This window comes from Callithrix jacchus, chromosome 13, assembly GCF_049354715.1.
Source record: "Callithrix jacchus isolate 240 chromosome 13, calJac240_pri, whole genome shotgun sequence".
NCBI classification, from domain to species: domain Eukaryota; kingdom Metazoa; phylum Chordata; class Mammalia; order Primates; family Cebidae; genus Callithrix; species Callithrix jacchus.
In genome coordinates this window covers 89,771,347-89,793,285 of record NC_133514.1, presented here as the reverse complement: position 1 = coordinate 89,793,285, position 21,939 = coordinate 89,771,347, and the positions used below count along the sequence as shown (strand labels likewise).

Below are 21,939 nucleotides of genomic sequence, written 5' to 3'. Positions count from 1 at the left end.
TTTGGCTAATAATAGTGCCTATCCTTAGCTCAGGGATGGAATTTAAATTATATAATATATTGGTTTTGAAAATTATGCAATCAGGTTTTTTTTTAGATAAATGAGTAAACATTGCTAAATCAAAAGAAAGAATAAACTTTAATTCCACCTACAAAAGTAACCAGCTTTCTTGTATAAGACCTTACAGAAATGGAACTACTATTGCATATATTCTTCTGTAGCTTGTTTTCCCCCTTCCCCCCCCTTAATAATGACTACTTTTCTAAGTCATCATATTTTCTGCTCAGTAGTTCCTCACTTCTATAGTCCTGGGGGGCGGGGGGACTGCCATATGAAGAGTCATGGGGTCTCACCACAGGTAAGAGGACGACAGTGTGGCTGGCTAGCTGACCTTTCATGCATTCTGTGGGAAGAAGTCTAGCTGGCCAGGCTATTTCTTAAGGACTGGTGAGTTTCATAATAGACTCCTGGGCTGGACATTGATTTGATATGTTTGTGAACTAGCTAGTTTACAAAATCTCAGGTGGAAATATTACTGTTTTCTTGGCCTATAAGCTGTCTGGTAAAGGCTTTTAGGAGTAGAAGCATTTAGTTAGCCCTGGGTTTAAATCTTAGCTTAGCTACTTGTCAGCCTTGCAATCTTGGGCAAGCTACTAAACCTCTCTGAGAGGGCTTCCCCTGTGAGTTGTGCCTTTTCCTCTCCCAGATTGAGGTCCCCTCTGCTGTGGAGCCTGGAGAGTTTGAGAGCCGGGTCCACAGTCACTCAGCAAAGCATTGCTGGAGCACCTCGTGTGTGCAGCTCTCTGCTAGCAGGGCCCCACAACAAACTAGTAGCAGCTCCAGACGCCATAGTGCCAGGCTGAGAAAGCCTGCCCCGGGGCAATCAGGCAGGCACCAGCCCTTTCCTCCATGTCTATTTCTTTTGAGAGGATCAGTTTCCCTCCTGAGAAACCCATCCCTCAAGAAACCTGGAAGGCAAGGTGTGTGGCCCAAGCATTTAGAAGCCAGGTGCACTCAGTAAGCAGACTTTCAGGCACACTCGCTGTTTTCAGTGTAGCATCTCTGATATAAGAAAACAGTGCAGAACTTGAGTCAGCTTCCCCGGAGAGCAATCTCCTGACATCCATGAGGTGGGCAGGGGAGTGGCCAGACTGCTCAGGCTTGGGAAGAAGGCCTGGTTTGGGAATGCACGGGGCACTGGGGAGAGGGTTGTCTGTTTCTTGTGCAGACTTCAAACAATCCTGCTCTTAGGTCCATTTTGCACTCCCACCTCCACTGGCCCTGGGGACCTTCCACTCCTGAGCCTTCCTGAGTTGTTCACTGCAAGTAGATCTGCTTCTGGCAGCCAGTCAGACGTCCACTCTCTGGTGGAGGCCCATGACCTTGTGCTTTTCTTCCAGTGTGTTATTGCTGGCCCTTCTAAGGCCTTCTCCCCACATGCATGTCTGAATTTGTCCCTTTGCTGTCATTTTAGTGAGGGTTGGGGAAGGAGTCGAGATAAACGTGTGTTAAGTACACATCTTGAACCAAAAGCGGTATCCTTGTGTGCTGGAATACTGTAAATTTTATTAAAAGCTCTGAAGTGTGTCTGGCTTCTTAGGAGGACACAATGCTGGTGCTGGCTTTGTGTTAAGACTCTCTTCTGGCTTAACTAGAGTCAGGAATTGAGGGATGGCATGGTATAGGAGGTAGAGGTGCTCTGTGACCTTCGTCTTGCGAAGTCTCAATGTCCCTGTGGTACAGATGCAGTGAGAGGATGGGTGCAGGAGAGCAGAGAACACTGCAGAGGGCTGTGGCTTGTCATCACCATCCTCATGGTCAGAGTCAGTTCCATCGTCTCCTTTAACTGCATGACCAAGGGCATGTGTCACTTGGGCACAGCGACAGAATGTGGCTCTCTGGTAGGCAGGTTTAACACAGCAAATGAGTGTGAGTACCGACTGCCTCGTTTTCTTGCCAGAGGCCTCCCGTTTGGTTGGCAGAGTGGTGACCAGCTGACCAATTGGACGGGGCTCTTTAATGTCACGGATGATCCAGCAGTGCAGAGCGGCAGTGACTCCAGCTCCAGGTACAGACCCCAGGAAATGGCCAGGGAGGGGGGAAGCCTGACTCGGGGTGGCCCTGCAGCCCCTGCCACATTGTCTACTTCCTAGGGTGGAAGAAGCAGACTTGTTCTGGTGGCTCAAAACTCCCTGCATTCTGGTATCCTACCTGGTTCCTTTAACTTGAGGGTGAATGAATTTGAAGGATGAGGCGTAGGACCCAACCACAACCAAGCAGGGATTCACGGCCCTTCTATCGGGGGGTGGGGTGGGAGTCCTGAGCTCAAACTTCCATTATTCACTGGCCCTTCTATGGGGGGTGGGGTGGGAGTCCTGAGCTCAAACTTCCATTTAGGGGTGGGGGCCAAAGCTCTGTCTCTGCTGCAAGGATTTCAGATATCAGCCAACAAGTGTGTGTAGGGGTGTGCGTGTGGGTGGCATCAAGGAGTGGGCGTCAGGTGGGTGTTCCCTGCTTCTCTGAAGTCCCCTGCCCAGACAGTCCCTGCTCTTCCCACTGGGGAGGTTGTCATTGGCTGGAGCGGAACCATTTCCATCAAGATGGTGCTGAGATTTGCTATGCACTCCATCATGTGGTTATTTCCTCTTGATCAGTAATATTTGTTGAATGAACTAAAATGAAATATTCTCAGGCTGGGCACACTTATTGCAGGGAGGGTATTGTAAAGAATTTTTGCAGACGAGGCAGGATACGGTTTCTGCTGGGAGCTGGGTGTGACTGGAACCTGCCAGCTAAGCATTCCCAGGGGCTGATTAAGCTGTTTGGTTTCCTGATTTTTGTATTTCTAAGGAGGGGGTAACTCTCAGGTCCTTTTTCCTGAGAGAGAGGCTTGTAATTTTGTTGCTGGTGATTTTAACACACAGACATTAAATTGACCCTGCAGAGGAGAAGTAATGGGTTTTTCAAGGACCCCTGATGTGTATGTATTTATTCAATGCTCTGATGTCAGAAACCAGTCAGGCAAAGGTCTACAGACAGGCCTGAGGGTGTGGGGTGGCCAAACGCTGTGGCCTGGGCTAGAGGGTCTTATGCTGGCCTTTGGGGCCACAGTTCTTTCCATATAAGTGCAGAGGGGGCTCTGGATGTCACAGGTGAGGTGGGGGCCCATGCTTGTCCTGGGATGCTGAGCCTCCCATGCTGGCCTGTCTGCTGAGCAGCTGCCTTCCAGGTGGTGAGCAGTCTAGGTAAGTCAGCAAGGGTGTACCTCCCTACTGGACTCCTGGGAGAGTTCTTCAAGAGGTTTGAGGTAGAACATGTGAGTCAAGGCCAGGCGTGGTGGCTCAGGCCTGTAATCCTGGCACTTTGGGAGGTTGAGGCAGGTGGATCACTTGAGGTCAGGAGTTCAAGACCAGCCTGGCCAACATCGTGAAACCCCATCTCTACTAAAAATACAAAAATTAGCCAGGCATGGCGGTACAGCTACCGAGGAGGCTGAAGCAGGAGAATTGCTTGAACCTGGAAGGCGGAGGCTGCAGTGAGCTGAGATTGTGCCAGTGTACTCCAGCTTGGGTGACAGAGCAAAACCCTGTTTTTTAAAAAAAGAAAATGCGAGTCAAGTGAGCAAGGCAGACAGACGGGCCCCTGGGAAGCTGTTTCTGGGCAGATGTCTCCAGGCAGTTGCTGAAACCATTGCCATTGCGTGGGCTCCATTCCTAAGTTTTCTTGCTGCCAGCATCTTTTGTCTTTCCTTCCTCTTGCCATGGTTTTGCCTGTAACTTCCCTTCCCCTCTCACTGCACCTGTGTTCTCCTCTGCCTTTCTTCCTGTTACCTGTTCTCAGCCCTCCTTCCTTTCTCCCTCCCCAGTGCCTCCCTCTCTCCTCCACGTCCTTGCTTGCCTACTCCCTTTCTCCCTCCCCTATGCTCTTTATTTCCTCTGCCCCTCTCTCCATGACCTAGGCCAGCTTCCTCTTTCCTATCAGCTGGGAGCCCACAGGGTCAGAGACCCAGCTGACGTCTGTTAAGTTGGTTTTGGAGTTCAGGTGCCTTTGATGCAACATTATTACCAGCTGAGTTGACTTCCTTCTGGAGCACTCCCATTTGAGCCAGAATTCCCTTAATCACAGAAAAAATGGCATGAACACAACTCCCACATTTCCTGGGACAATTCCAATTTCAAATCTCCACTTCAAGTTGACCCCAAAATACCCACCTGGTTGAAGGACTCCACATGTGGGAAATAATGGTTAATGTAGTTAAAATGGAACCGGATGTTGAAGATTTTTCACCCTGGCATGTGAGCAGCTCCTACCTTCTTTAAAATGGGCAGGACAGCTCCTGGCAGCAGATGTGCAGAGCATGGGGGAGGACCTAACGAGGACACCATGTACATTGTCCCAATTAACAACTCTCCAAATCTGGAAGATGGGATGAGCTTCATGGTATTATTCACCTATTGAATAATTCAGTGCATGCCATGTTTTGCTATCTATAGTTGTGTGGTGTTGAAGTGTGGTACAACCTGTTATTTATTATTAACAGTTTGGAAAGGAAGTCAGGAAGTACCAAATATAACCAGAGGATGAAGAGGGGCAAAAAAGCAAATGACTCATACATGGTATATACTCAAGCAGGAGCCACAGGGAGAAGGAACCAGTCCAAATGATTAGTCCGGAAAACTCCAACAGGACCACAAAGCAAATCCAAGCCAGATAGTGCTCATAAAAGGCTATGGTCAGATGTTCCTATTGGTCGCAGGCTGGGGGAAGTCCAGGCTGAATTAGAAAGGTGAGAGCTCTCAGATATACATTGACAAATAGCTTTATTAGTTTCAAGTCTAGGTCTATAAAGTGTTGTCCAATAAGCATCCTTAGGGGAACTGCTTTAATGAGCATACAGGAATAATTTTTTTCTTTTCTTTTTGAGACAGAGCCTTACTCTATTGCTCAGGCTGGAGTGCAGTGGTGCAATCTCGACTCACTGCAACCTCCACCTCCCAGGTTCAAGCAATTCTCCTGCCTCACCCTACTGAGTAGCTGGGACTACAGGCACCTGCCACCAGGCCTGGCTAATTTTTGTATTTTTAGTAGAGATGGAGTTTCATTATGTTGGCTAGGCTGGTCTTGAACTACTGACCTCAAGTGATCCACCCACCTTGGCCTCCCAAACTGCTGGGATTACAGGCATGAGCCCCCGCACCCAGCCAGAATAATTTTCAATCAGCAAATATTTCTATTTAGGTGGATGTTTTGCACAAGTAGGAAGGCCTATGAAGACATTTCTCATGTGTTTACAATTCCATCTTCTCAGCAAGACAGTGATTGTGCATCTTCAGTTCTGAATTCTCAGCACCTAGCGTGGCACGTGTTATGTAGTAGGTGTTCAATAAATGTGAATTATGTAAAAAAAAAAATGAATTAAGCAAGGAAATAGTAAAGACTATTGGTAAGAAAGCAAACTTCCATTTCAGTGTTTCTGAGTCTCCCCTTAGAGATTTATTCCTTTGGATTCAACCTTGTCTCCTGTCACTGACTTTGAAAAATTGTCTCCTTTCTGGAAACACTTTAGAACCAGAAACTCATTCACAGGCTAGAATTGCCAGATTATTTTCTCTTAAAAAGAGCCGATAGTAGGGCAGGCTGAGTGTGCAAAGGAAGACTGATAGTTGTTGGGGGTGAGGGATAATGACTACTTCCTCCTGAACACCCCTCACCGAGCATGGCCCCTCTGGAGAGGCGGAGGATAGCGGGTACGTGCCCTTCATGGTCAGCTCCAACCCTGATCCCTCTGGCCTGGCCTAGCTCCTGTCTGCCCAGCAGCTGCTCAGAGAGTAGGGGAAGGCAGCAGCGCCCTCATGGTCATGGTCTCTGTCCTGCAGTGTGGGCAGTGTTGCATGTACTGCCTCAGGACTTCCTGGGAAAACATGCCCCCCTTCAGTCAGAGACAGAGGACAGCTGAGGCAGGAGTCCTCCAGGCATTGTCCCAGCAGAGTTGACTGTCAGTCTGGCCCATTGCCACAGCACAAAGGGCTTCACTCAGCTTCTGCCAACTGCGCCTGGCTCTACATCCAAGTCCTCGTCCTCCCACCAGTACCCACTTACTCCTTGAAGCCTTCCCTGCTAGCCCCAGCCCAACCGAATCCCCTTTAACTCTGCCTTCTGTAGATGTGCCTGCCTCCAGGGCAATTTCTGTCATGCACACACAGGGAACTCTCTGGCAAGTGTACATAATCCTTCTATGTTTGCTCAAGTATTCCCCAATCCCGAGGAGCCTCTGGCCTTGGAGAACTGGGCTGGACCACCTGTGCAAGCATCTCCAGGACCCTCTGGATCTTCTACATCCAGGCACAGCCATAGGCTCCGTGGCTGGCGGTTGTCCTTACTGGCCCCTTTTCCACACTCCACACCAATCTTGGCCCTCCGGGTCATGCCACTGGAATGGGCTGGCAAGAGGAGGTGTGGAAGGCAACTCAGGAGACACTTCTCTTTAGACATGGTGGTGCATGCTTGTAGTCCTAGCTACTCAGGAGGCTGAAGTCAGAAGATCATTTTAGCCCAGAAGTTCGAGGCTACAGTGAGCTGAGATTGTGCCACTGCGCTCCAGCCTGAGTGACAGAGTAAGACCTTATCTCAAAAAATAACAATAATTTAAAAATCCCCCAGTAGATCACTCTGTATGACTGTTGTCAAAGCTGCAAGGTTGATCTCAGACAAGAAGATCTTAGGGTCTGTCGTCTCCACCTTCCCTGTGTCTTCCACTTTCTATCTTCTGTATCCTCCTCCCTCCTGCCTTCCCAACTGTGCTTAGTGTTTTTCTGATTGTTGCCTCTGAAAAATGTATCCCTCCACCTGCTCCTGGCAATTATGCATTTCAAAGAGGAGTGTGGGGGCAGTGCGACCCCTGCAGTCCTGAATGCCAGAATGTCATCATGGCCAGGCTGAGCAGAGGAAGTGCACTCCTGCATGGCAGGTGTGGCTGGCCCACTTAAGACTTCCTGGTCAATGTGCACTTCTGCAGGAAAACAGGGAAAAAGAGCCAGAGCTCTTGGGCTTCACCCAACTGAGAAGGATTTGGAGATGCAGGTTCGGCAGAGTGTTCTGGGCTGGTGCTGGAAAAACAAAAAGCAAAGCAAGCTTGGCAGTTTCCCCCTTTGGTCCCATGTGCCTAATGTGGGCTTCTTGAGGCTGGCAGAATCCAGGCTGCATGTGGCTGAGGCTGTTGATGGAAGTGGAGTTGTTGGCACTGGGGTACTCCTCCTTCTCAAGTGGAGGTTGCTCCAGGAGCGCCCTGAACCCACAGCTTTGTGGCTTTTGAGTCTCTGTGGAGTCTCCTGGGCAAATAACCACTTACAGGAACCTTTCTATGCTGCCTCAACTACTTATCTGCAAAACTGAGATCATTAACCCAACTCTGGGGGTGATACAGAGGAGGTCATGGGCTCTGTAATCCCCTGAGAGCTTCAAGGTTAAAGCACCTCTCAGGTTCCCATAGGGCTCGGTGGAGGTGGAGCGAGGAGGTCTCTTCTCACCCTGCTCAGTCTCTCCTGGGTCCTCTGAGTGGGCCCAGCTTCACCCCAGACTTGAAGCACTTCCCTGGGGGACTAGCACTCCCTCCCTGGGCCTTGTCTGCCTCTCTGTAAACTGAGGAGCCTGGATCAGATGCCTGTTAGGACCTCCCCCTTATTCACCCCAGGTCAGCTCCCCAAACTCCTTTCCTCCCTTCAGCTTCCACCACCCATTCTCCCTCTTGTTCTTCACACTCCTATGCTTCCTGCCTTTTAGACCATCTTTGAGAATTTTATGCCAATAACTTGGCAAAGGCAGAAGGCTGGGGAAGGCATGAGAATGGGAAGGAGAGAAAAAAAAGGAAGTTGGGGTCAGGCTGGAAGGACCAAGCATCCACTCACCCATTAGATTAGGAGATACTCACAAGGTTGAGGCAGCTAGAGGCTCTTCCAGCTTTCTACTGCACATCGCCATTTATAGCCCGGCATCCCCCCTGACTTGATGACCACCAAGACCTTGCTGAGCTGCTAAGTGACGGCAGGTCATGAAGCTTGCAAAGAGGCCATCCTTCCCCATGTGAGCCTCCTGGTTCAAAGGCTGATTGTAAACCTTTCTTCTCTATGTCTCACCTGGGGCTCTTAGGCTTGCCTTTTGGAGGCTCGCAGAACACTGAGGTCTGTCCCTTCTTCCTCCAGCCATCCCTTCACACTTCAGGAGACATCCCATTCTCTCCACTTGCTCCAGGACCAGGTCTTCAGACGCTTGCTCAGCCCTCCTTCACCTGTAGACTTCCATGGCACCATCTCTAACATCTCCTACTCCTGGCCTTCCTTCCACCTACACCAGGGGGGCATCTGTTCCCTGCTCCCTTGAATCTGCTCTTGTCAAGGTCGCTAATGACCATTGCTAGATCAGTGGTGCCTTCTCTGTCTTCCTCTTCTTTGACCCCACTTAGCATTGAGTGGAGTTGACCCATCTGTCCTGGAAATACTGTCTCCTCTTAGCCTGTGTGTCCCTGGGCTCTGTGTCTGGGTTTTCTTTCACCTGCAGACCCTCCTTCTCAGTGTCCTTTGCTGTCACCTGAATGTGGGAGCTGACCTCAGGCCTGTCCTTGGCCCTCTTCCTTCCTCATCTGCACTCTCTCCCAGTGTCTCCTTGAGTCCCTTGTCCTTTGACTCTGAAATGTGCATCTCCATCCCTGACTTCTGCACTGGGCCTCAGATATGTCCATCTGACTGCCTACCTGTGATCTCCTCTAGATGTCTGACTTCAGACATCTAGAGGAGACCACCAAACTTCACATGGCCCAAGAATCTTTCCATCCACACCCCAAACCTTTTCATCTCTCTAACCCTTAAATGGCTATGTCATTCCACTAATTGTTCAAGCTGAAGTCCTAGAAGGTACTGTTGATTTATGTCTGTCTTTCGCTTTCTAAATTATCAGTGCATTGTTGGGATCAGACCTGCGAAGGTCTGTCCTGAAGACCCTGTCTCAACAATGAATGAATAAATTCACTCAGACATAGAATACAGTGAATGAGGGGGCTGGGGTGTCCATGGCTACTCACAGACACTTGAGGAGAGTGCTGTAAAGAGATAGCAGCTGTTGGCCATGACGCGCTGGCCTCACCAGCCTTTATTCAGCACATATTAAATGACAAAGACTTTGAGTTAACACTGCTAGAGGGTGAAGGTTAAAGGCCAGTTCCCAAGGCCTAAAGCAAACACTATTAGTGGGTAATATGCCTGGTCAACCTCCACCCAAGAGAGTCACTTGGAATGAGTAAAGGTAGTTTATAGGACTACATGAGTAAACAAGTTAGTTAGGTAAACTCCCCACATTCCTTTGTTTCTACTCTAACTTTATTGAACTAAGAGGACAAGGCTGCCTTCAGCCAAGTATTATAATAAAAACCCTTAGGCCTTCCAAAAGGGCTTGGTATATTCTCTATAACTAAAACTTCTCCCACCAGCCTGACTGAATCCCCACAGTGCATCCTGCTGGTTCCATTCCTAAACTATTTCTTGGGTCTCTCTCCTCCCCACTTCCTTTCCACCCCTTGGTGCAATCGACTGTCCTCTTATGCTGCAATAGCTTGTCCTCTCTCCCTTTTCAATCCCTTATTCCCCACATCAGATGACATTGTTCTGTTGAGTCCCCATGATACTGGGTGGCCCACAGGCCCAGCTTGACCTGGCTATGCTCACCTCTCTGGCCTCCACAGCCCTGCCTAGCCACATTGGCAGCTGCTCTTGCAGAGCAAGTGATTGTATCTACTCACTGTTCCTTCTCTGGGAAGTTCTTTCCGCACATCTGCATAGGGCCCCATACCTCTATTCATGTCCCCTGTCCAGAGTGGCATTCCTGGGCCCCCAGGTGTCCTCCAGTTCCTTGTCCTGCTTTTTTTGGAAGAGTTATGGCTACTTGGCATTATATTGAATGAATCATTTATTGTTGCCATGAGGGTGGGGTCTCTGGCTAGTTCATCAGTGCATTCTGGCCTGGAACAGTGCTTGGTGCACAGTAGAGGGTCCATAAATCTTCAATGAGTCAAAGAGGAGAAAAGCCCTTCTCACCCATCAACAGTACAGACAGGCCATGGAGGAGCTGTGTGTAATTCTGCATAACAAGACCTGGGCTGGAGGGGTGCCCAGGGGCTGCAGGCACAGAGGAGGGAGGGCCACAAAGGCAGCCAGTGGAAGCTGACTCCTGGGCTGACTCTGCTGGATGAGTAGGCAGGGACTAGCAAGACAGCAAAGAAGAGTATTCCAGACAGGATTCCTCCAGGTGTGAGAAGACTGAATCCTGTCCCTGGCACTGGGGTGGAGACGGGACTACTCGGGAAGGAGAAGTGGTGAGAGTTGGCGGAAGATGAAGGAAGGAGAAGGAGGCAGCTAGGATATAGCTCTTGGCTGGGGCGCCTGTGGGCATGGCAGTCAAAGTCCACCAAGAGGAGTAGGGACACTGGCCAGTGCTGGCGTCCACACACTGAGGTGTTCCTGGCTGTTGAGCTGAATTTTACAAAGGGAAGCCTTTCAGGGCTCCCTAGTCTGGCCTGGAAAATAAGTTCATCATGTACATACTCTGGCAGGGAATATGTTAGACACTGCAGAACTGGTGGGTGGGGAAGGAGGAATGAATCTAGACATCCGTCTTTGCCCCAATCTCCCCAACCCCCACACTGTGCCAAAAATGACCCTCAGGCTTGGTGTGAGGTGCACACCTGGGACAGATTAATCCCAGGACTATTAAAGGTTGCACTGAGAATGTCAGTCTTTTTAACATCCAGTTCTGATATCTCAAAACAGCTCTGGTAATTCCTGGGGACAAATGAGTGAACTGTGGCCCGAAGAGGGCAGGTGAAGTTCAAGGCTGCCGAGCCGGGCTGTGGACCAGTCAAGAGGTTGGAACCAGGGCTCTCCACTGCCGTGTCAGTGTCTCCTGGCAGCTAGCTGTGACCTGCCACTATTACAGCTGAGCCTTTCTTGCCTCTCTCCTACCTATCTGGGAAGGCACTTCAGTCCTTTGAATTGTCAGGCTGCAATTTTCAGACTCTGATTTCTGTGCGTTTGCTGTGATGGGTCGTGTGCTATCTCGAGATGGCAGCTGTTCTGGCTCTAGAAATAGCACTGAGCTCACTGAAGGGCTGTTGCCCTTGGGAGGGGGAGGGGCTGCTGACTGAGAAAACCCCCAGAGAACCAGGGCTGTCAGACTCGGGGAGAGGAAGTGCAGTGACATGATTAAGAGCAGGGGTTCCAGGCTCTCTCAGTCCTCAAGTTTCTTTTCCAGTGTCACCATTTACCAGCTGAATGACCTTGGGCAAGTTACCTTACTCTTGTAGTTCGAGTCCCAGATATAAAATGGGGGAAATTATGCTTGCCTCATAGGGCTATTGGGAGGATTAAATGAGATCAAGTTAAAGGGTCTGACATCAGGCTGTCATGTACAGTCATGCAGGGTGGGCACTGCACAAAGATACTCAGCCAAGGAGTCAAGTGGGGCTGAAGTCCAGCTTGCTCTCCCTTGACCAGCCATGTGCCTGGTGCATGTGGCTTAATTTATCTGGAGAAAATGGTGCTTCTTCCTGATTTTTGCAGAGATGCCATATGGGCTAGTGGTGTCTCTACCTGGTGTGGAATAAATAAACAACTCTGTGGTTCTCTGAGACTGCACTGAGCTTGACAGGAGTCTAGGTGTTCAGATTACTGAGCTGGGGTAGCTTCCCTGTTCTCCTAGGACTAGTGGAAGTTTAACAGGTATGCTTGTGCACGACACAGGGACCTCCCTGGGCTCCTATTCTCTGGGATACCATCAGTGTCTGGGGATGGGGATGAGGAAAGAAAGCTGAATGCACGGACCTCATCTTGTAGTAGCCAATGGTTGCTGGGACCCAGAGTACTGTGGCCTCCAGTAAAGAAACCATGGCCCTAGAGAAGCTCTGGCGAGGGAATCAGGCCAATAGGGAGCCTCTGTGGGGCAGGCTCTTGGGGAAGTCTTATAGGAACTACAGAGCCAGGCTCTCAGAAGGCCCTGGGCATGCTGAAATGAGGCCTCCTTAGCCCACAAAGCTGGAGCCCAAGTCTGGGCAAGGAGAAGAGAACTCATGTCCAGGACCACCACCCTCACCTCTTTCTGGCCTTCTGCATTTGTCTTCTCACTTAGTGGAGGGCAGAGAGATGGGACAGAACAGATGCAGTCTGGCACCAACATCATATTTGGCTGCCAGAAACTGAGTGGCATTTGAGAGGAGCTGGGCTCCTGATATAACCGGCTGGGACTATTTATACCTGTGAGATGCCCCTACATGCTGCCAGGATCCTCTTCCCTTTGAGGCGGGTAGAGATAGTCTTTCTAACATTGAAAGAAGAGACAGTGACGAACTCACCTTGAGAGGCTAATGGAGTTTAAGAAGGTTGGAGAAAGCGCTTCTCTCAATCTTCTAACAGGGTAAGGGGAAGCTTGAGATAATTAGAATAAGGTCTATGACTTAAAAGGGCATTTATTAGTGATTTCCAATAATAAAAGAATCATAACCCCATTGCAGAAAACTTATAATAACACAGAAAAGTATTTTAAAAGTAACCCATCCCTATTGTGTCACAGTCCTTCCCTTTGCCTACGCATTCACATACATATATAATTCTTTTTGGAGATCATAGTTTTGTAAGTTCCATTTTTTTTAACTCAACGTTGTCATGGGAGTGTCTTCTTATGTCATTAGACAAAAAAAAATTTAAGCAACATTTTTGATGTCTGTATGTCTGTATCCAGACTAAATGGAGTGAATCCATTTGCCAGCCACCCCGAGTGAATTCTATGACACCCTCCAAAATGTAGTCCTTGAGCGTTCTGTTAGAAGCAAAATATGGGGCAGTGGTTCTCAAAATCTTATTTCCTATCTTAGTCATTTTGGGCTGACATAACGAAATATCTTAGACTGGATCATTTATAATTATAACAACGGAAATTTATCTCTCACAATTCTGGGGGCTGGGAAGTCCAAGATCAAGGTGCCAGAAGATTCGATGTCTGGCGAGGGCCCGTTCCTCATAGATGGCAGCTTCTTGCTGCATCCTCATGTGGTGGAAAAGCAAAAGGCTCTTTGAAGCCTCTTTTATAAGGGCCTCATCCCGTTCTTGAGGGCAGAGACCTCATAACCTAATTATTCCCCAAAGGCCCCACCTCTTAATACCATCGCATTGGGGATTAAGTTTAAACATGAAACTTAATGTTTGTATCAGGAATACAGACATTTAGACCATGGCATCCTCAAGTCAGTCATCTTTGGAGACTGAGCTAGAGCTGTAGAGACTAGAAAAGCAAAGCTCAGGTAGGATAGAGAAGGAAGCCAGGATTATTAGCTCCGTTTTCCAGATGGGAAAACTGAGGCTTTAGACCCAGGCATGGAGTAGTTTTGATGACTTGGCTGAGGTACTACATGGAGTGTTTTCAGGGTACCTGGGATTTGTTTTAATCAGATATGGTAAGACACAAAAATATGGAGATGACTGTCATGAAAGAAGAGGTTTTGATACTTACAGATCCCTGGAAATAGCAGGCATTCCCTGCAGGACCACAGAGAGAGGCACCTGGGTCAGTAAGGAGGCAGAGGGAGCAAGGGGGAAGTGTGGGCAAGAGCCATCACTGGAATTTCCATGGAAAGGAACTGGTGAGGCAGGGTTTGCAGGTTTAGGATTTGTTGATCTGAGTAACTTCAGTGGGTTCTGGGGTGTGGGATCCCTAGTTGCCTTGGACCTGGGCCTGGGGTGAGTAGGGCAGCAGCTATTTCAGTGTCCAAGAGTATGGGAGCCTGTTAAGGGCATGGGCTCTGGATTGGTTTGCAAATGAAAGGTGCACTCACAGGTTAGTCCTTTACTATCTCCAGGAATTGCTTAGCCCTAGAGGAGTCAGTCCCTCCAGGGTCAGGAAGGCCCCAGGTATCAGCATCAGAAGCACATAGTTTATGAGTGGAGCCTGCAGTAGAGATGAGGGGATTAAGGACATCCCCATGTCCAAGCAGCACTTAGTGTAGGCTTTATCCACAGGATGGCAGGGGAGAGGTTTACTAACCACAGCAGAAGGAGGATATCACCATTACACATAGTGATAAACTTCGAGTTGGTCAGCCCTGACTCAGCCCTGCCATCAACCAGCTTACAGTCAGAGATTGTCTCTGACTCCCTGGGACTCCCTGTGGCATCCTCTGGTGTCACATGCTCTCTAGTGGCAGGACAAAGGGGACAGAGGGGAATGAGCATTTTTGGGGTACTTCTTGCGTGCCAGTGGTTTCCACGAAATGCTCATCAGTGTCTTTTCTCAGCCCTGTCACACATGCACTGCACTGGATTTGCTGATTTCCTGATGAGAAAATAAAGCCACAGAAAAGTGCAAGGCCTAATGTGGCTGTCTTAGTCCATTCCGGCTGCTGTAGCAGAATACCGTAGACTGGGTGACTTAGCTTATAATCAACAGAAATGTATTGCTCACAGTTCTGGAGGCTGTGAAGTCCAAGATCAAGGGAGATTAAGTTTCAGGTAAGGACCCACTTCCTGGTTCATAAGCAACATCTCCTGGCTGTATTCTTACTTAGTAAAAGGGAAGAGGAGTCTCTCTCTCTTGGGCCTCTTTTATAAGGGCACTAATCCTATTCGTGAGGGCTCTGTCTGCAGTACCTTCCAAAGGCCCCACCTCCTAATACCATTACCTTGCATGTTAGGATTGCAGCATATGAATTGTGCAGGACACACAAACATTCAGACCATACAGAGGCTAATGAGGGGTGGAGGGATGTGAACCCAGTTCTGAAAGCCTCTCTACCTAAGAGTCACCAAACCCATGGCACAAGGTCGTTCTATAGCTTTTCCTCATAATTAATATCGTTAATATTTTGCCAGCCACCCCGAGTGAATAGCAACATGAAATCATGATACTGCCTAGTTGAGTATATGAGTGATGTTGATGATACAGGAGAAAGAGGATCTAAGGAAGAGGTAAGGCAGGAATGGCTTCGTGAAGGAAATGGAGGGGCAGCAGATTGAAGAGCAGATGCTACCCTAGTTCAAACAGATTGTTTTAAAGAGGAGAAAAAAGAGAAGCAGAGAGGGGAAGCATTTTACCCAAAGTCACACAGCTGGTTTGTAGCCACACCTGAGATGTGTCTGTAAGTCTCCAGTTTAAGAACTCCAGGATAAGTCTCCACCTAATGATTTTCTGCATCATTCGAATCCGGACTTTTTCTTAGCAGCAACCTAGGACCATGGCTTTACCTGACTCAGTGGATTCCAAAGGGCTTAGCTGACCCTGGCTCAGGTGGCAAACAATGATCTTTCTGATAGGACACCAGAGCTCACTGTTGTGTGACTGGAAAATCCAGTGAGTTAGAGCCAAGATCATGGGCTTGTTTAGAAGCCCTAGGCTGACCCCTTGTTCTTATTTGCAGATAACAGAATCAACATTAGCTGGTTAAAGCAGAAAAGGATTTATTAAGGGCACAGCTAGCTCAGATTCATGGGGAAAGCTGAAGAAATGGCTGAACTCCCAGGAATTCCTCCCCAAACTGCAGTGAAATAGGGCTGCCGTGAAAGCTGCAGCCTCTGATATAATCGTGAAGGTGTTACCACTACTGCAGTTTTTGAGAGCCATGCCACCTCTGCCACATTCTGCACCAGCAAAACCATGCCTTGAGCCTTGCCATTCTTCTCCTATATCAGGTCTGAATCCGTCTCAGGCAAATGCTTCTAACTGGCTGAACCTAAATTGTATCCAGAACCCTACCTGCAAAGGAGTCTGGGAAATGTCATTTTTAGCTTTCCTGCCTCTGTAGTACAGAAGACATAGAGATAACTAAGACACAGTCTCCGTGTTTGAGATGCTTGTGGTTTGGAAAGGAACACAATCACGTGAACACAATTGTACTATTATGTGGTGCAAAAGTAATTGCGGTTTTTGCCATTACTTAAAAAAATGGCAAAAACTGCAATTGCTTTTGCACCAACCTAATACAATGTTATTTGCTCTAATTAAGAGACAGTGAGCACGGAAAACCCAGGGTCAGGGTCAGAGGAGGCTTCCCAGCAGTGTGGTTACTAGAGCTGGTTACTGAAGAATCCATTTGAGTTTGCCAAATGAGAAAGACAGAAAAGGAGTTGTTAAGACACAAAGGTGTTTGATATTTCAGGGATCTTCAATACCTAGTTCTTATTAACTTGGTCTAAATTCTCTTATGACAGGAGAACAAGGAGCCAATTTATTTTGTAAATAGGGACCAATTTGTTGTGGAAAATATTTTAATATCTTAAAATATTATGTAAAATTATTTAAATACATAATTATAGTACTTAAAACTATTAAATCCTATTAAAATTAAGGACAAATATTTACAAACATAACTTTTAAAGTATTACAGTATTATTTTAATGACAAAATGATAATATAAATACAATAATAAAAATACCAATATTTTTAAAAGAAGCCGATATATTGGGTACAATGTTTCAGGATTTCTAAAGCAGCACATACATAAGTTTGTCCAGTGTGTAACAGTATGTGGGAAATGACCACTGCTGTGTGTAGTGGTTTCTGGGAAATGCTTGAGTGATGCCTGATTTCCAATCCTTGGCTCTGGGGATCCCCTCTCACCTCTGATTCTTGCAGACTGCCTGTCGCAAGGCCACTGATTCCACGTGTACAGTGGTTTGGCCCTGCAGGCTTCTGGATTCATGATAAGGCTGTCCTGGGATCCAACCTTCCTAGGTCCATCCACCCCAGCTTTTGAACAACCGCCAGGAGAGGAGTCGTGAGGGGAGGGCTCACCTGGCCTCTGCCACAGGAGGCCGGAGGGCCCTTTCCAGGGGACACCAGCCATGCTTATAGCCAAGTGGCAGAAAGGGTAGCCCTGAGTCAGCACACAGGTTCCCATCTCGGTTCTGCCACCTTCCAGCTCTACGGGTCTGGGCACCTTAGTTAATTCCTAGAGCCTGTTCAGGATGCTTGTGATGATCACTCTCCTCATAGGCCGATTAGAAAGATTAAAAGTAAATGCATTCATCCACATCAAATGGTTGGCCTGGCGCTTAGCCTATGGTAAGGGCTTAGTAAGTTTTGGCTGAAATTGGCATTGATATTCTGCATGAAGCTGGCAGAGGGACCCTGAGGTGGCTATGACATACCTGGAGACAGCTGGTGCTGGAAGGGGCGTGGTCTCTTCTGCAGGTAGACCTAGACCAAGCCCTGGTCCTGCCCTACATGGACAGTATGACCCAGAGCCCTGTCTGGTTAGCCTCAGTATTCTCAGCTGCCAAATGGGGAGAAAGGCACATCAGTCTCAGCTGTGTCACAGTGTGAACACAAGGATCAAGTGGGAAAGGGGCAGGGAAGGGAAGGGCAAGCTGGAGGCCTGAAGGCTCACTGCCAGACTCCCAGTGCTGTGCCTGAATGGCTCTAGTCTCTGCTTTCTCTGGGGAGTCAGGGGCTGAGAGTAACTGACCACCCAGTGATTAAGCCAGAGGGCCCCATGGTCTGCCTGAAGCCCCTAATGGGTCATCTGCAGGGGTGGGGCTGGTTTGCTTTATTTATTTCACTGGGACAGGCGCTCCACCCCTGCAACAAGAGCCCCTGCAAGCCCTGGACATCCTGACCTGCTTCTCTGTTTAACCGGTCTCTTTTGGTCCCCAGGTACTTTGAATTTTATGAGGGGCCTTTTGAATATAACTCCACAAGATGCTTGGAACTGAGGCACGAAATACTGGAAGTGAAGGTGCTGTCCATGTGAGTGTGGCTGTTTGTGGCCAGAGCTGGGTGGTGGGTGCAGGGTGCATGTGGGGGTGGGGACAGGGTTGGGGGTAGGGCGGGGAGGCAAGGAGGGAAGGAAACAGGAAACACGTGGTAGGTTCCTACAGAGCAAAAATTAGGTCTCCTTCCCCAGAGCCACTGGCATTTGGAAAGCCCTGGAGGCCTGGAACACAGTGATGATTGTGCCTGTTTTATGACAAAAGGCCAAGTTTGCAAGGTCACCTCTGGTGACTTGGGTGTTAAAGTCCTCCTCAATTACCAGTCTCTTAGATTATCATCGCTGGCTCCTCTTGTGTAGAAATTGAGGAGGGCATCAGGCTGTCTTACCTGAAATTCAGTACGTTGCACTGCAGGGTTAAGGATTGTCCTCTTGCTATCGCCTTTGACGATTTTAATTTTATGAAAAGTTTTGATTTTTAAATTATTTAAATGACACGAAATTTGTGCAGTTCAGATGATTATTCAGTGAAGAGCCACCAAGTTCTTCCCAGAGGTGATGATGTGTCTTTGCATATCCTTGCGGAGAGAGTCAGTGCATGAACAAGCATTCGTGTATGGAGATTAAAAAAAATTTTTTTGGGCCGGGCGCGGTGGCTCATGCCTGTAATCCCAGCACTTTGGGAGGCCGAGACGGGTGGATCACAAGGTCAAGAGATTGAGACCATCCAGGTCAACATGGTGAAACCCTGTCTCTACTAAAAATACAAAAAATTAGCTGGGCATGGTGGCGCATGCCTGTAATCCCAGCTACTCGGGAGGCTGAGGCAGGAGAATTGCCTGAGCCCAGGAGGCGGAGGTTGTGGTGAGCCGAGATTGCGCCATTGCACTCCAGCCTGGTAACAAGAGCGAAACTCTGTCTCAAAAAAAAAAAAAAAAAATTTTTTTTACATAAATGGTAAAAGAGCTATGCTCCACTTAACAATACATCACCTATGGCTCTTTTCAACCAATAGGAGGGAAAACACATTAAATGCTGAACATTTTAGCATACATGTGCCCACCTGGGTTTTCCACTCTTCGCAGAACTGCCATGAATCCAGCAAACCCATTTAGAGGAATTTGTACTATATTAGTCACGTCAGAATCTATATTTATTTGGAAACAGTTACATCTAGATGTGGAAAAAATATAGTTTATTCAGAGGCAGGCAATGTTGGGTGTTCAGATGGACTCATGGGTCCCCTGACATAACCCCAGGGGCATCTGCCCCTGGCCCGCAGGCAGGGACCATCATTCCTTTACCCATCTGATGTGATTCCAGCTAGTGTGCATCAGAGGAACAGCATGGGCCTTGGGGTGGGCAGATCTGAGAGCCAAAGCTGACTCTGGGCCTTAGCAGATCTGAATCTTTCTGCAAATAACTTAACGTCTCTGAGCCTTTCCTTACTTATGAAAATGAGGACACTATTACTTATCCTTTAAGGGTTGCTGTAGACTAGCAGAAATAAGCCATGTGAAAGTAGACAGCCCAACAGCCTACATGCTCAGTAGCGCACATCATAGGTGTTCAATAAGTGTCAGCACCCATCCCTCTCTTTCCTTCCTTCCTTCCTTTCCTTTTTGGAACTAGCAGCAGCTTTTCTGGGCTGTCATGCACAGACTCCATAGCTTAGCGGTTCCTGGAAAGCTCTGAGGGTGAGACCAGCGTGCAGCTGAGATTAGCTGTGCTGTTTATGGCCCCTGTAATTTCCCATGGTCTCTGTACCCTCTCTAGAGACCGTGGGAGACAGACACCGCCCATCAGTTTCACTGAGCCCTGGGCTGAGAAGGTACCTCTGTGGTGCCCACCCTTGTGGAGCTCACAGCCACCGGTGGGTAGGGGGACAGACATGAATAACTAGCTACCCTAAGGAGCCGGGGTGGGGGTGACAGGGAACTTGACCCAGGCTGGGGCTGGGAGGAGGTTGCAGGCAATGCTTCCCTGAGACAGGGACACTGGAGCTCCATTCTGAAAGGTGACAGGAGTTAACTAGGCCAGGAGGACTCCAGGTGGAGGGAACAGTTTGTACAAAGGCCCTGTGCCAGGAGGGGGCCGGCTGTGTCCTGGGCGCTGAAGGATCGGGGCAGCTTGAATGCTGGCCTGAGGGGAAGAGACAGAAGCTGCATTGCTAGAGCATCAGGTAGGGCCAGACGGTGTGGGGCCTCATGATACAGACCCACGTTTGGGTTTTACCTTTATCCAAGGGCCAGGGGAGCCATGGGAAAGGTTTTAAGCAGGGCCTTGGGGTGTGTGAACTGGTTGGTATTTTAAACACGCTGCCAAGGAATTTTGATTTCGTGGCAGAGATGGCTGTGGGAGCCAAGTTCCGAAGCTGGTGGCTGAGAATCTGTCTTCTCAGAATTCAAAGCTTTCAGGCCCTTTGACGTTTTACTGTGCAAATCCAGAGCACTGTGTTGAGAGCACACCTTCGAGATTTCAGAGGGTAAATGACTAATTTCTTTAAATTATATAATGTATAGTTTCTTCATGGTTGCTTCAAGGTCTGGGCAGGAAGATTTAAGAAATCCTATGAATGGGTCATCCTTCTAGGGAACTTCCCATCCCTCTATAAATGTATTTTCTATCTGTTGGTGTTAGGCCCTGTATCAGTTTGCGGCAACGAGGTACACACAATTTAACTCTTCCATGGTTCTGGAGGCCAGGGGTCTGAGATGGAGACACTGCAGACTCAGCTTCTTCTGATCCTCTCTCTGGGGGTCTGAGATGGAGATACACTGCAGGGTTGGCTTCTTCTGAGCCTCTCTCCTTGGCTTGCCAAGGGCCTTCTTCTCGCTGTGTCCCCACAAGGTTGCCCCGGTCTGTGTCTTACCTGTGCCCTAATCTCTCTTTGTAAGGACATCAGTCATATTGGATCTGGACTTACTCTAATGGCCTCATTTTAACTTCATTACCTCTTTAAAGGCCCTAGCCCCATGGTGGCTCATGCCGGTAATCCCAGCACTGGGAGGCTGAGGTGGGTGGATCACCTGAGGTCAGGAGTTTGAGACCAGCCTGGACAACACTGTGAAACCCTGTCTCTACTAAAAATACAAAAATTAGCCGGACATGGTGGTGCCACCTGTAATCCCAGCTACTCAGGAGGCTGAGGCAGGAAAATCGCTTGAACCTGGGAGATGGAGGTTGCAGTGAGCTGAGATCGCGCCATGGCACTCCAGCCTGGGCGACAAAGTGAGACTCCATCTCAAAAAAAAAAAAAAAATAAGGCCCTATCTCCAAATATGGTTCTATTAACAAGCACTGTGTGGTGTGATGGACAACCTCATATGTCCCCATTGTCTGACTGTACTAGCCCATGGTCTCTGCACTCTCTTTAGAGAGGAACATGAGAAACAGTCACCTTCCGAGGAACATGAGAGAAAATGACCTTCTGTCAGCTGCACTTGCTGCCCTTGTCCCTGTCATGAACTCCCATGGGTGGCATTTGGGCCTCTCCAGATTTGGCTTTGGTTCCCAGCTCTGCCTCAGGGCACCCTCTCTGTCCCCAAGGGCTGGTCTCCTGTGGGGACCAGCCATCCTAGCCGGGACCCCTGGCTGAGCTGGGCTTTGCGTGCCCTGCCTCTTCCACAGCAGTTGCCTCTCTGTGGCCCCAAGCCCTGGGGTTCTGAGAGGGAAGGAGAGTCTGGGTGTTTCATGGGGTATGAGTGTGTGTGCCTCCTTTCCTGAGTTCCCAAGCAGAGGGTCAGCAGGTCCTCCAGGGCTGAAATTGGAAAGCCACAGAGGCTGGCCTCTGAACCTGCAGGCTTCACTGTGCTCCAGCCTAGCGCCATGAGGAGGCCTCACAGAGGGTCTAACCCTGAGTCCTTGGGAAAAGGTTAAAGCCCGTCCATGAATGGAGGGACTGATGGATGCGCTCTGTCCCTTCAGGCCCACAGAATGTCAGCTGGTGTTTTGTTTGAGGAGACAGGGAGGTGTATGATTCATCTGGGAACGATTCCGATCCACAATTGCTGAAATCAGTGGTAAAAACCAGTCAGCTAGAAAATCCCCACATGGAAAATGCCTCACTCCCTGACAGTGTCAGACACATAAAGAACGACTCCATGATGATTGGTTATGAAAATGCATTGTTAGTAATTCTTGTTAAAATTATTTATACCTATCCTCTAGAGCCCCTTTATTTTAAAATAAGAATCTTCAGTTGC

At 48.6% G+C, this 21,939-nt stretch overlaps 1 protein-coding gene across 7 annotated transcripts in view; it reads left to right on the top strand.

The window, feature by feature from the left end:
• The window catches only part of ST8SIA5 (ST8 alpha-N-acetyl-neuraminide alpha-2,8-sialyltransferase 5), a 77,181-nt gene that overhangs the window by 34,080 nt on the left and 21,162 nt on the right, over window positions 1-21,939 (top strand). For 5 of the 7 annotated variants that reach the window (XM_035270948.3, XM_078348084.1, XM_078348087.1 and 2 more), the window contains 2 exons: window positions 1,961-2,068; window positions 17,680-17,772. In XM_035270948.3, the coding sequence (XP_035126839.3) occupies window positions 1,961-2,068; window positions 17,680-17,772 (201 nt within the window). The remainder of the gene's footprint in view (window positions 1-1,960; window positions 2,069-17,679; window positions 17,773-21,939) is intronic. The other 2 variants (XM_078348085.1, XM_035270950.3) reach the window with 1 other exon arrangement.